The sequence below is a fragment of the Callorhinus ursinus genome, unplaced genomic scaffold (assembly GCF_003265705.2).
Source record: "Callorhinus ursinus isolate GAN/ISIS: 27379988/994484 unplaced genomic scaffold, GSC_fseal_2.0 scaffold27, whole genome shotgun sequence".
NCBI classification, from domain to species: Eukaryota; Metazoa; Chordata; class Mammalia; order Carnivora; family Otariidae; genus Callorhinus; species Callorhinus ursinus.
Window position 1 is genome coordinate 4,514,010 of NW_027397089.1, and position 14,205 is coordinate 4,528,214.

The 14,205-nt window shown below is 35.7% G+C and overlaps 1 protein-coding gene across 1 annotated transcript in view; it reads left to right on the top strand.

Moving 5' to 3' along the window:
* Positions 1-14,205, top strand: part of IPO8 (importin 8) — a 71,757-nt gene that overhangs the window by 35,613 nt on the left and 21,939 nt on the right. Inside the window, exons 17-20 of the mRNA XM_025879751.2 lie at positions 2,204-2,270; positions 5,854-5,979; positions 6,652-6,749; positions 10,347-10,442. Coding sequence (XP_025735536.1) covers positions 2,204-2,270; positions 5,854-5,979; positions 6,652-6,749; positions 10,347-10,442 — 387 coding nt within the window. The remainder of the gene's footprint in view (positions 1-2,203; positions 2,271-5,853; positions 5,980-6,651; positions 6,750-10,346; positions 10,443-14,205) is intronic.

Here is a 14,205-nt window from a genome sequence, read left to right on the forward strand (position 1 = left end):
TTACCTTTTCCTTTTAATTTTTTTTACTATTGATGTTAAATTTATTTTTCATTTCAAGTAAAAGAGCATGTGAACTTACTGTGATTGTCAAAGGAGGCACGGTTTAAAATTGAGAAGCGCTAATCAAATCCAGTTTCCTAACCTACAGATGAAAAAACCCAAAAACTGAAAGCCTTCAGTAAGTGGCTTTTCCAAGGTCATAGATAATTAGAGGCAAAACAAGGGCTGGAATCTTGGTCTCCTGACTGCCTGTCCTGTGATCTTGAACTTTGACTTATTAAAAGCAAACTTTGAGAAGAATCTTTCCTTAAAAGGAAAAATCACATGTGTATGAATACATGTACATACAATGTATGCAGAACAAAACTAGAAATCTAAACCAGATGCTTATGCATATGCAGTCTTTCTTTAATGGTTTTAAATATATTGACAGATTTTTAAACTGGAAGATTTTTGGATCCTTTGAACTTTAAGACGGAACTTTATTTTTTTCTATTTTTTTTTTAACAGTCATTGTTAACATTTATTGTATATCCTTCCAAATAATGTTGATGCACATATGTCTCTTTCCAGGGCTGGTTTTCAGGGATATGCAGTGATAAATAAGCATATCAGTTATTTACAACTGACAACTGTTCTTGGTGTCCATGCCTACTGGTGGCAAAATATGTTGATTATTTAAGACAGTACTTTAAAGCTGAATATTTAGAGAATATGCCCCAAACTTGAAATAGGAGACTCAGATGAAAAATGTAACCCATGATGGAGTTTAATTTTTGCTTACTTAAAAAATATTTAGTATAACGTATGTTGAAAAATCCAAACGATGTGAAAAGATAGTGAAAATTCACCTTCTTCCCCAGCTCCCCAGATCTAATTCTCTCTGGAGGTAGGTCCTCTACAAGTTTTTGTATCCTTCCAGAGATTTTTTTTCTATTGTAATAGCTAAGCAAAAAAATTAGTGTGTGTATTTTTCTTTTACGAAAATGATAGCATACAGTTTTTATCTGCCACTTTTGAATTGTCTCTTGGTGATCCTTCCATATTAGTCACTTAAGTTAAATATTTTTAGTAGTTGCATAATATTCCTTTATATAATATGTCAAGTTTATTCAACTGGTCCCTCATTAATGAATATAATTTAACTGTCCCTTGTTAAATGGAATCTTGGTCGATACTGATCGCAAACATTGCTATAGTGAGTGGCCTTTTACATGTCATTTGCACAGGTAATAATATGTCTGGAGAGCAAAGTCCTTGAAGTGGAATTGCTGGGTCAAAGGATGTAGTTATGCGTAAGCTTGAGAGATATTGCTAACTTGGCCAAGTTACACTTCCCAGATCAATGGACAGCAGTGTCTCACTTCCCAGCCACGTACTTTTTGATCATTATCAGTCTGATAAGTGTAAAGTGGTAATCTGGGGCTTAGAATTTGTACTCTTACCATGTGTTTGAGTGAACATCTTGTTAAAAGCTTAAGGTCTGTTTATATTTCTTTTTCATAACCTTTGCCTTTTTTTCTGTTGATTTGATTTCATGGGAGGGAATTTGACCTTTGTGATACCATTTGAAAATAATTCCCTCCATTTTTCATTTATCTCTGACTTCCCCCTACCCCATGCAGATATTAATTTTTGAAATCAAGTGCCTTGATATATTTATTTCTGATTTCTGTGCTTTGAGCCATTTTCCATCTTCAGGATTATACACAACTTCTTTTCATTTCTTCTAGTATTCTTATGGCCCAAGTTTTCACATTGAAATCTTTCATGCATTAGGAACTTATTTTGGTATAAAATATAAGCTAAGGAACTAACTTAATTTGTAATTTTATTACAGATTTAACTCCCACTTTTATCATTAGTTTACTTTTCAGAATTTCTTCGTTTTATATATATATATATATTTAAAGATTTTATTTATTTATTTGACAGGGAGAGTGGGAGAGGGAGAAGCACACTCTTTTGAGCAGGGAGCCCGATGTGGTACTTGATCCCAGGACTCTGGGATTGTGACGTGGGCCGAAGGCAGACACTTAATGACTGAGCCACCTGGGTGCCCTCTTGGTTATATTTTTCACTTCAAATTTAGAGTCAACTTCTCCTCTCAAAAAAGTCCTGTTGGTATTTTTATTGGGCTAATATTTATAGATTAAGGGTTATCATGATGAATTTTAAACTAAATGTTTAAATTTGTCTTTAGGTTACTCAGCAGTTAGAGAATATCTGTCTACGGATCATTGATCTTGTTTTACAGAAACATGTAATTGGTAAGTTCAAAGGTAGAGTAAAAAGGTAAACTGATATTTTTTTAATTTGGTGAATTTAAAGTGCATTTTTAGCCCTTCAAATTCAACAATATGGACAATTTTGAGGAAGGGAAGCTTGCATTTTCTTCTGTTTTTGGATATACTTTCTAGTATTATATATTTATATTTTCATTTAGAGAAAAATTTAATACATCCAATGAAGAATTTTTAGTCTTGGAATTTTTAAAGGACAGAGAACTTTAAATTTTATATTTTTAGAAAGGAAGAACTGGGATGAGGTTCCGGTGAAGTAACTTTAATCTGGAATTGAAAAATGTGAAATGTTAGACCTATGTCCTCTCAGAAGTATGAAATAATTGTTGTTCTGTTATATTATAATGCCTGACTTTTGAATAGAATGAGTAACTAATAGAATCAGGATGTTGCAAACTGATGGCAATTTGTAGAGGAGACTTTTCCCATAGTATCCAAGCATTTTAAAGGTGGCAGCCCCAAGTCATGTGGGCAAGAGGGAGATGCAGCCTTTATAGTGTGCAGACAGAAAGGTGGAAGAAAAGCATGTGACTGCTTAAGAGTGGTTGTCTCCAAACTTTTTATCATTCATACCATTAGTAAAAAATTGAGCATGTACTTCTAATATAGGTGAATAATATTTGAATGCATATTATAGGCAATATACATGCTACTAAATTACATTTACATCCATAAAAATAGAAAAGTAGAAGGATGGGATTAAATGTCTATATATATAAAGTGTTGTAATACATTATTTTCCATTCTCAGTGGATTATCTTGTACACTGCCTAGGTACATCCTCCTTCCTTTTGAAATCATTGCTATAAAGCAGTAGTTCTCAAACACTGGTGTGCATAAGAATCACCTGGAGCCAGTTAAAATGATATTTCTGGACCATAACCCTAGAGATTCTGATAAGCAAAAAAAGAATATATTCACTGATGCCCTTACTCATGGAAGAGATTGTAACTGAAGATTCTCCATTTAAATTTAAAGTAAAGTAATCTTGAGGAGTGAAACCATGAAGTAAGGCGAAGAGAAATAATTTATACCAACCTTCTAATCTCCCTCCCCCAACTGTTTGATTTGAGCAATTGCAACATCAGGATGTTAAGGAAACAGCCCTATTTTTGGCTGCAGTGGGTAGAGGAGAAAGCCATGGCTCCAGTTGCCTGTCTGATAGCCCATCCCTAGCCCTAAGGTGATGGATGATCTTTCTTACGTTTTTAGCTGTAATGTTAATGGCCCATTTTGAGCCAATATTTGGCTATACAGGATCTTAGATAAGAAAAAATATATATATTCTGCATATATATATATATATATATATATAGGCTGACTCTCTTATTCCAGGACCTCCACCCCAGCAGCCTGACTTCATTTGTGTCCATGGTCTAGTCTCTTTTCATTGTCCCCCTTTAATTTTTTCCCTGGACTGTTTTCATTGCTAATTTACTCCTAAAATTTCATTTATTATTAGAAGCCAGGATTAGCTATTAACTGCTTCAACTGCTTTATCTTATGCAGGAAGTCAAAGTAAGTACAGCCATCCTACCCTAACAGTCAGTCTTCTTGGTTGAGAATGCTTTAAATAACTTTTGCTGCATTCAGGCGTAAATGGAATTTAGCGGAAGGATGTTTGGTAGCTCACTGACTCTGTGGGGAGGCTGGAGTTGGCTGGAGCCCCAGGATTGTGCCCTAGAAGTGGTCTGCCGAAGAGGCCAGTGCTGCCTTTATCAACACGGGGTCCTGCACTGCTGCCCACCACAGTCCAGACTCTAGTACAGCCGCAAAAAATAATCTGCAACAGCTTCACACCTTCTAGTTTCTCTGTCAAGTTTCAAAGGCCTGATCTTCAGCATTGGAGTGGCTGGGTCGTGCATACGTGCTGAAGCTGTCAAGGGTGTGCAAGGAAATCTCGGGCCCCTTTTCTGTCTTCAGGCTTCATGTTAGGAAGAGGCATTTGCTCTCCTTTCCTCATATCCAAGGTGTGGGGTGATGATAAACAGAACTTTCAGATATTTCATATTCAGATAGTGCTGCTTTTCAAGTGATTGTCTTATGTAACAAATTATTTCCCAACATCTGTGATTTCCATCTTATTTTGCTCTTGGTAAGGCAAACATCTATTAGCTTTTGAATATAGTGTTTTAAATAATGTTACAGAAAAAAACTCCAAGCGTGTCCAGGGTGAATATGAGTTCCTTTTATTTTTTATTTTATTTTTTTTAAAGATTTTATTTATTTATTTGAGAGAATGAGCTAGAGAGAGGAGGGTCAGAGGGAGAAGCAGACTCTCCACTGAGCAGGGAGCCCGATATGGGACTCGATCGTGGGACTCCAGGATCATGACCTGAGCCGAAGGCAGTTGCTTAACCAACTGAGCCACCCAGGCGCCCTGAGTTCCTTTTATTTTTTAAAGATTTTTTAAAATTTTTTGAGAGAGAGCGTGCAGGAGTGGAGGTGGGGAGACAGAGGGAGAGGATGAGAGAGACTCTTAAGCAGGCACCACGCTCAGTGCAGAGCCTGATGTGGGGCTTAAACTTACGACCCTGAGATAATGACCTGAGCTGAAATCAAGAGTCAGACGCCTAACCCACTGAGCCACCCAGGCGTACCTAGTTCCTTTTAAATAAGAGGAAAAAAAAAACTTTTGAAGTTAACAGACTTTTGCTTAGTGACATGGTAGGAATTATTTGAAAATTTTGTATTGAGAATTGTGTTTTCTCATTGTGTGTTTATACATGATTTCCTTCTGACAGAGGGTAATAATAAAAAATATATATGCAAATACAAGAGCATTCCCTTTGGACTCTTTATGGTAGGTATAATTGGCTTGTGGTAAATACAAATTTTACAAGGTTTGTAAATTGACAAAATATGGTCCAGAATATAGTTTGTAAACATATGTGAGGCAGGAAGATATTTTAGCCTAGCTTAATTAAGCTTCGCAAAGAATATTAATTATTTGTAGGTTAAAAATCCTGTACATGAGAGATGTACCACAACCTATTCCTTCTTGTATCCATTTTTTTTTTAAGATTTTATTTATTTATTTGACATAGAGAGACACAGCGAGAGAGGGAACACAAGCAGGGGGAGGGGGAGAGGGAGAAGCAGGCTTCCCGCCCAGCAGGGAGCTGGATGTGGGGCTCGATCCCAGGACCCTGGGATCATGACCCGAGCCGAAGGCAGTGAAGGCAGTCGCTTAACGACTGAGCCACCCAGGTGCCCCTCTTGTATCCATTTCTAACATAGCTTTAGAAATATAAACTATATTTTATTTGTTACACAGTATCAAAAATATACATTTTTCCAGTATTATGGGTAAGTTCAGTAAAAACGAATCTTTGCGCTGTCTTATTGGGTAAGGGGCAGATCTTGGTAAGAAATGTAAGGTGGCAAATGTAGTAGCTGAAGATGGGAATGCCGAGAAAGAGGTGCTCAAAGTATATTGGGTGTAAGAGGAGTGTATGCGAGTGGGTAGCCTAAATCTTCCTCACTGTGGTCTTTGTGTTTAATTTTTCCTGTTTTCTAGCATTCTAAATAGAGATTTTCTTCCTTCTAGAATTCTATGAAGAAATTCTTTCCCTGGCATATAGTTTAACCTGCCATGGTATTTCCCCTCAAATGTGGCAGCTGCTAGGTATATTATATGAGGTTTTTCAGCAGGATTGTTTTGAATACTTTACAGGTATGGCTTTGACTATCTAACATTTTTGCTTTTCTGTGTCTAGACATTATTTCCTTTGACACTTGACATAAAGACACATACAAATCCAGTACTAATCAGAAGATAATTGTTCTCTCCCCGTGGAGGAAAGGGTGGTGCCATCGGAGCAGTGTTTTGCAGCTCTGGGAATATAGGCAGTAGAAGGGAGACTGTTTCCTGTTGTACCTTAAATTAGTTTGCAGTCAGAACATATACCCATACATTAATTCAATTACTATTTTCTGAATACTGTCTATATTCCAAGCACTGTTCTAAGCACAGCAGTACAGCAGTGAGCCAAATAGCTCTTGCTGTTTTGATGCTTCCATTCTAGTTGGGGAGAGGGCAGGGAATGTGGGGGACACACAGACAAGCCAGAAAATACACAGTTTGTCAAATGGTGATGACTCCTATGGAGAAAAAGACAAAAATTCAGAACAATCACTATAATAAATGATGAGCATTTTAATCTTTCTGATCCACATCTTTCTCGTCTATAAATAGAGCAGATCTATCACTTTTGTTACTAGCATTTTGTGGTTGTGGGGGAAGATAGTAATGTGTGGGTGCTACAGAAATATGGTTCCGGTGGGAATAATTTATTTCTACTCTTGTTACTCAAATCTCATTGGGCTTTTGAATTTTTTTTTACAGATATGATGCCTCTCTTGCATAATTATGTGACAATAGATACAGATACTTTATTATCTAATCCAAAGCATTTAGAAATACTTTTTACAATGTGTAGAAAGGTAAGTGTGCCCTAATCAGTTGTTATAGTGGTTCTTACTAATGTTTGAGTGTTTTACTTCAGAACGCTCTTTCAGTTTGTTTCTTATACTTTAGTTTTGTGTTGCCTTCAACATAAATTTGCTATTTTTTATTTTCTAATAGACCCTGGAATTGTAATTTGAAAATTTTATATTGCGTGTTGTGCTTAAGAATGTTTGCCACTTTTATTTATTTATTTAATTTTAAAATTTATTTTTTATTTTTTTAAAAGATTTTATTTATTTGACAGAGACACAGGGAGAGAGGGAGCACAAGCAGGGGGAGTGGGAGAGGGAGAATCAGGCGGGGCTCGATCCCAGGACTCTGGGATCATGATCTGAGCCTAAGGCAGGCACTTAACGACTGAGTCACTGAGCCTCCCAGGCACCCCTTATTTATTTTTTTAAAGATTTATTTATTTTATTTTAGAAAGAGAGAGAGAGTGTGTGTGTGTGTGTGTGTGTGTGTGTGTGTGCGAGTTGGGGGAGGGACAGAGGGGGAGAGAGGATCCCAAGCAGACTGTGTGCCAAGCACACAGCCTGATGTGGGGCTCGATCCCATGACCCCGAGATCATGACCTGAGCTGAAACCAAGAGTCAGATGCTCAACCAGCTGAGCTGCCCAGGCACTCCTGATGTTTGCCACTCTTGTAGCTGTGTACTTTATAATGTTTAGGATAAATAATTTTTTGTTTTTTCTTTCAAAAATGCAAACTTACTACTTGATTAGAGAAAAGTGTTATTAAAAATCCCAACAACAGAAAAGCAAAGTGCTAAGAAAATAACCACACAGTTTGTCAGTCACTGATTTTCTTTAATTGAACGTGTATATTGGAAGCCACTAGATATATATAGATTTTGAATATAAATAACAGACAAAAAAATTGGAATAGTTGGAAAAATGGCATCATTTAGCTCAGTACAGAATGATTTATTAGCCATATATTGGCTACTCTTATATTTACATACAAACAGGATTGTCTACTATGTTGTCTTTGTCACAGATTAGATTTTGCCTTCCGTTGGTTGTATCTTGCAATCATTGATGAGTATAAATAATGTTTTCCTTCTCCTTTAGGTGAATATTTACATATACATAAATATAAAACTGCATTGCGTAGGGCTGCCAGATACTTAAGTTTGGCCTTGGGAGTAAAATATCTAGTGTAGAACCTATCTTCCTCACTAGAGGAGATGTGTACCAAGATGTTAAGAGCTCTGAACTGATAATCAGCACATCTGATTGAGGTCTCAGTTCAGTCATAAAGAGCCTGGGAGATTTTGGGAGGTCACTAAGTTTCATCACATATAAACTGAAGGGGTAGAATCATGATTTTTGAAGACCCAGTTAGCCCTGTAATAACCTAGCTTATTAAATCGTAATCACTTGGCAGTCTTCAGTATCCTCTCCTAAGTTGTGGAGACCGTTGCTAGTGAGGCAAAAGGGAAGAGAAAGCAGCAAGCAGAAAACATAGCAGTCCTACACCCATTAGTACAGCTGCTCCGTGTTCTAGCAGCTGGGGAAAAAGTGATATTCACAGTGATGTCTTAGACTTAACAAGTGGCTAAAATATATGTCGTATTCTTGGTTTTTAATAATAGCTAATACTTACTGAACTCTTACTGCATATGAGGCATTTCCTAAGTACTTTATACATATTCACTTATTTTATCTTTACAACATTATGAAGAAAGGATCACCTTTTGGTCAAAGAGGAGACCGAGGCACAATTTTTTGCATCATGCCTGAGTCAAATTGTCTGTCACAGAGCTAGTCTATGTTAGAGCCATATTTGAAGCCAGGTAGTCTGGCTCCAGAGCCCATTTTTAAAATTACCGAAATATATATTTTTTCTTCTCCTTCTGGAGGTGGGGACAAAAACCAACCAACCAACCAACCAAAAACCCAAGTAAATGCAATTTGGGGCAAAGGGAGTGTTTTTTTCTTTATTCTACAACACTGCCACGTAAGTATTTTATCGTCCTTTTACAGATGGGGACAGTAAGACATGGAGGTTAATTAGCTTTTTTTTTTTTAAGATTTTTATTTATTTGAGAAAGAGAGAATGAGAGAGAGAACATGAGAGGGGGGAGGGTCAGAAGGAGAAGCAGGCTTCCCGCTGAGCAGGGAGCCCGATGTGGGACTCGATCCTGGGACTCTAGGATCATGACCTGAGCCGAAGGCAGTGGCTTAACCAACTGAGCCACCCAGGCGCCCCTTAATTAGCTTTTCTAAAAGCACAGATAATAAGTGGCAGAGCTGGAATTTGAACCAAGGGATTCTGGTTCCAGAGCCCATTCACGTTTAGAATCTAAATGTAGATATATTGCCCTAAGAAGTAGAATTTTAAATTTTATAGGGCTGATTTTTGGCTTTGCCAGCTTCCTATTTGTGATTCAGTTCACTGATCCATCTGTTTTCCAATTTTCAAAATTTTATAGCTGTCTACTTTTTTTCCTTTCCTCTGTCTTTGTGGATTTATGCCTCTAAAACCTCTTTATTATTTTAATGGTCTTTTGGGAAGTAATAAAATTAAATGAGAATGTTCAATCTGTCTTCTTTATCAGGAATTTCTTTTTAATTCAGTTTTCTCAAATTGTATTTGTCTAGGAAATTATCCAATTCATCTGAGCTTTCAAATATATAAGGAATATAATGTTCTTCATAGTATTTGCTTATTTTAATCTTTCCTTTATGTGTATTTATGTCTTTTTCATTTCTAATATTTTCATAATTTTGCTCTGTGCTTTTTAAGAATAATTTTGACAAAAGTCCACTTTGTTGTCTTTTTTCAATGAGTCTGTCTTTTGTTTCTCTCTGTTACCTCTTTCTGTCTCTATTTTTAATTTCTGTCTCCTCTTCAGGTTAAGTCTGTTCTTTTTCTTATAGCTCGTGTTTGAACTCTTACTAATTTTTCCATATTTTCTTATTTCCAATATAAGCATGGCTCTACTCTATGAACCTCTTTTCTGGGAACCTTATTGTAAGGCAATTATATTCCAATTTTTATGTATGAGTCTGTGCATTGTAGAATTATTTATAATAGTAGAAATACAAAATTGACAATAGAGGAATGGTCTGGTAAACTGTTATATTTATGTACTGTAATACTTATAGTCCTAAATGGTTATAACATCCATGGAAGATGTTTGTAGTTATAAATTCCATATGGAGAAATTAAAAGGTGTGTGATAGTAAATTATGGTTACTATTATGAAAAAATGAACTCAAAAGAAACAAAACTACAGAGTTTGTTTCATTGTTTAAATGGAAGGTTTTTTAAAATTTCTTTTGATTTCATTTTATTGTTTTGTTGCCTTTAAAGGGAAGCTTCACTTATCTGGACAATTAACTCATATAGCTTACTTTATTGTGATTGTGATGATTGCAATGCAGGGTTGGATCCCAGGACCCTGGGATCATGACCTGAGCCAAAGGCAGACACTTAACTGACTGAGCCACCCAGGTGCCCCAAAGCTATGATTCTAATGCCCGAATTTTTATGGGATATTTGCTTCATGTAGACTCAAATTCTATGCAATGCCATTCACTGCTGAGCTGAATTGTAATTATTGTAGGTACTATGTGGAGATGCAGGAGAAGATGCAGAATGTCATGCAGCCAAACTTCTTGAAGTCATCATTCTTCAGTGCAAAGGAAAGGGAATTGATCAGGTAATGCATGTATGGAAAGTTTGTACTTGATGTTTATATTGAAAATTTACATACCTGAATGACATTTTGTTTATATTATGATGGAAAATTAAAAAGATAGCCTGTAGTTCGTGCTTGCTGGAACAAATTCTATTTAAATGTCAGAGAAAAATACCCATGCGGTTTGAAAATTGCACCTTGTATTCTAGTTGAGAAAGAAAGAAACAGGAAAATATGTAATAATTTAAGAGGCTATCAAGCAAATCCTAAAGGAGATAAATATGTAAATTCTCCTTAATAGGTTTTCCAGAGATTTGCATTTTCCCTTTATTTTTTGTGGATTCTGTTGAAATATTCTCATATACCTTCTTTTAACCAGAATTGAAGATACTCTGGAATCAAGAGTTGCATGCTCTACCAACTAAACAGCCAGGCTCCCCTGATTATTTCCTCTTTTTGGCTATTATGAATAATGTTATGAACATTTGTATGCAGATTTTTGTGTGGACATGTTTTCATTTCTCTTGGTATATATCTACGAGTGGTAATTCTATTTTTAACCATTTGAGGACCTGCCAAACTATTTCTCCAGAGCAGCTGCTCCGTTGCCCCTTCCTACTCATGTTGAGTGAGAGTTCCAATTTGTCTGTATCCTCATCAACTCTTGCTCGGTCTTTTTGTTATAGCCATGCTTATAGGTGTGAAGTAGGATCTTGTTGTTTTGATTAGCATTTGCTTGATGGCAAATGAAGTTGAGCGACTTTTCATATGGCCATTTGTTTATCTTTTTTGAGAAATGTCTATTCAGATTCTTTGCCCATTTTAATTGGGTTATTTGTTTATTATTGAGTTATAGAGGTTATTTATAGATTCTAAATTCAAGTCCATTATCAGATACACAGTTTGCAAAAATTTTCTCCCAATTTGTGGATTGTCTTATCACTTTCTTAATGGTGTCCTTTGAAGCAGTTTTTAATTTTGATGATGCCCAATTTATCTATTTTTTTCTTTTGCTGCTTGTGGTTGGTGTTATATTTAAGAGTCCATTGCTAAATCTGAGTCCACGAAGATTTCCTTCTTTTTTCTTCGAAGAGTTTTATAGTTTTAGCTGTAACATTTAGGTCTTTAATTCATTTTGAGTTAGTTTTTCTGTGTGGCATGAGGAAGGGGTTTAAGTTCATTATTCTGCATGTGGATAGAAAGAAAATCCAGTGTGTGTGTGTGTGTGTGTGTGTGTGTGTGTGTGTGAATTTGTCGTTGTCTTTGAATTCCCTCAGTACCATTTATTGAAAAAACTATTCTTTCTCTATTGAATTGTCTTGGCACTGTTGTCAAATGATGTGACTATAAATGTGAGGATTTATTTCTGGATTCTCATTCTGGTTAATTTTTTAATCCTTAATCCAGGACTACACTGTCTTTATTATTATAACTTTGTAGTAAGTTTTGAAATTAAGAAGTTTGAGTCTTTCAGTTTTGTTCTTTTGCAAGACTCCTTTGGCTATTCTGGGCCCCTTGAGTTTCCATTAGAATTTAGGATCACTTGTCAGTTTCAGCAAAGAAGCCAGCTGGCATTGTGCTGAATCTGTAGATCACCCTGGGAAGTGTTACCAGGGCTCAATCCCATGTCCATGAGACCACCACCTGAGCAGAATCAAGAGTCGGATGCCCAACAAACTGAGCCGCCCAGGTGCCCCAGGCTGTTTGTATTTTTGAATCTAAAGTGTGTTTCCTGTAGGTAGCATTTGGTTGAATCTTGTTTTTTTTTTTTTTTTTTTTAAAGATTTTATTTATTTATTTGACAGAGAGAGACACAGTGAGAGAGGGAACACAAGTAGGGGGAGTGGGAGAGGGAGAAGCAGGCTTCCCACGGAGCAGGGAGCCCAATGCGGGGCTCGATCCCAGGACCCTGGGATCACGATCTGAGCCAAAGGCAGACACTTAACGACTGAGCCACCCATGCGCCCCCCCCTTTTTTTTTAAATCCAATGAGACATTCTCTCCTTTTTGATTGTTTAATCTATTAATACTTAATATTGTTATTGTTATGCATGGATTTAGTCTGCCATTTTATTTATTTTTTGTCTCATTTTTTGTTCCCCTGTTTTTTTTACTGCTTTCTTTTGAAATAAGTAAATACTTTGAAATAAGTAAATATTTTCTAATAGCATGTTTTAATTGCTTTAATTTTTTTTCCACTATTTAAAAAATTTGCTTAGTGGTTGTTCTAGGGCTTATTCTAATACATTGTATCAGAATCTACTTCAGATTTAGATTAACTTAATTTTAGTGAGAAATAGATGCATTACTCCTATATAGTTCTATCTTCCTCCTTTTTGTACTATTACTGTTATATATATTACATATATATGTTATAAACCTAGTAATACACAGTTTATAATTATTTTTTGTAATTTAATGTGTTAAAGAAGCTAAGAAAGGCAAGCAAGTATATATAGAGTTTGTCATATTAACCTCCTTATTTACCATTTCTTAATTCTTTCATTTGTTTCTTTGGATGGAGTTACCGTCTGGTGTCATTTGCTTGTTTCAGTACAGTCTTGCTCCTTTCTCCTTTGTATTGTTAATGTTGAAAATATTTTTATATTTTATAATCTCAACAATACAATTTTAAGATGTTATTTTATGTAGTTGCTTTTTCTTTTTTTTTAAGTTGCAATTGTTTTTTAAACCAAGAGAAGAAAGTCAAAGAACTAGTGTTTTTCTATTTTTGAAAATTACATAATTACCTTTAGTGGAGCTTGTGTGTATGTATGTATGTGTGTGTGTGTGTGTGTGTGTGTGTGTGTCTTTGTCTTTGAATTCCCTTCTGGGTCATTTGCTTTCAGCTTGAACTTCCTTTAATATTTCTTATAAGGTAGGTCCACTAGCAATGAAATCTCTGCTTTTGTTTTCTGAGAATGTTTCTATTTTTTTTCAATTTTGAAAGACAGTTTCTACTGAATTCTTGGTTGACAGTATTTTTCTTTCAGAAATTTGAATATACCATCCTTCTGGTCTCTATTGTTTAACAGTTGTTAAGCTTATTAGCATTCCCTTGTACTTGGCAATGATGTATGTTTTTTCTTGTGCTGCTGTCAACATTTTCTCTTTGTCTTTTACCATGTTTCCTATGAAATGTCTTTGTGTTTATCTTACTTGGAATTTGTTGACTTTCTTGGATGTATAGATTGTTTTTTGTCACACTCGGAAAGTTTCCAGCCATTATTTCTTCAAATATTTTTTCTTACTTCTCTTTCTTCTCTTCTTCTGATGCTCCTGTTACACATATGTTGGTGTGCTTAGTGGTGTTACACATTTCTTTGAAGCTCTGATAATTTTTCTTTATTCTTTCTTTTCTCTGGTCTTTGGATTGCATACTCTTTTTCAGTATATCTTTAGGTTTGCTGATTCTCTCTTCTGCCAGTTCAGATCTGTTATTGAGTTCCTGTAGTGAATTTTTCATTTTGTTTATAGTACTTTTTTTTTTAAAGGGAGGTTCTGTGTCCAACATGGGGCTTGAACTCAAGACCCCAAGATCAAGAGTTGCATGCCCTGCTGGCTAAGCCAGATGCCCCTATAGTACTTTTTAACTCTAGAATTTCCATTTGATTCTTTTTTATAATTTATATGTCCTAATAGATACTTTATATTTGATGAGACATGGTCATCATAGCTTCCTGTAACTTTAAAAATGGCTTCCTTTATTCTTTAAACATTTATAATGGCTGTTTTGAAGTTTTCTGAGTCCATGTTTGAGTTTGTTCTGACCCCAGGAGGGTTC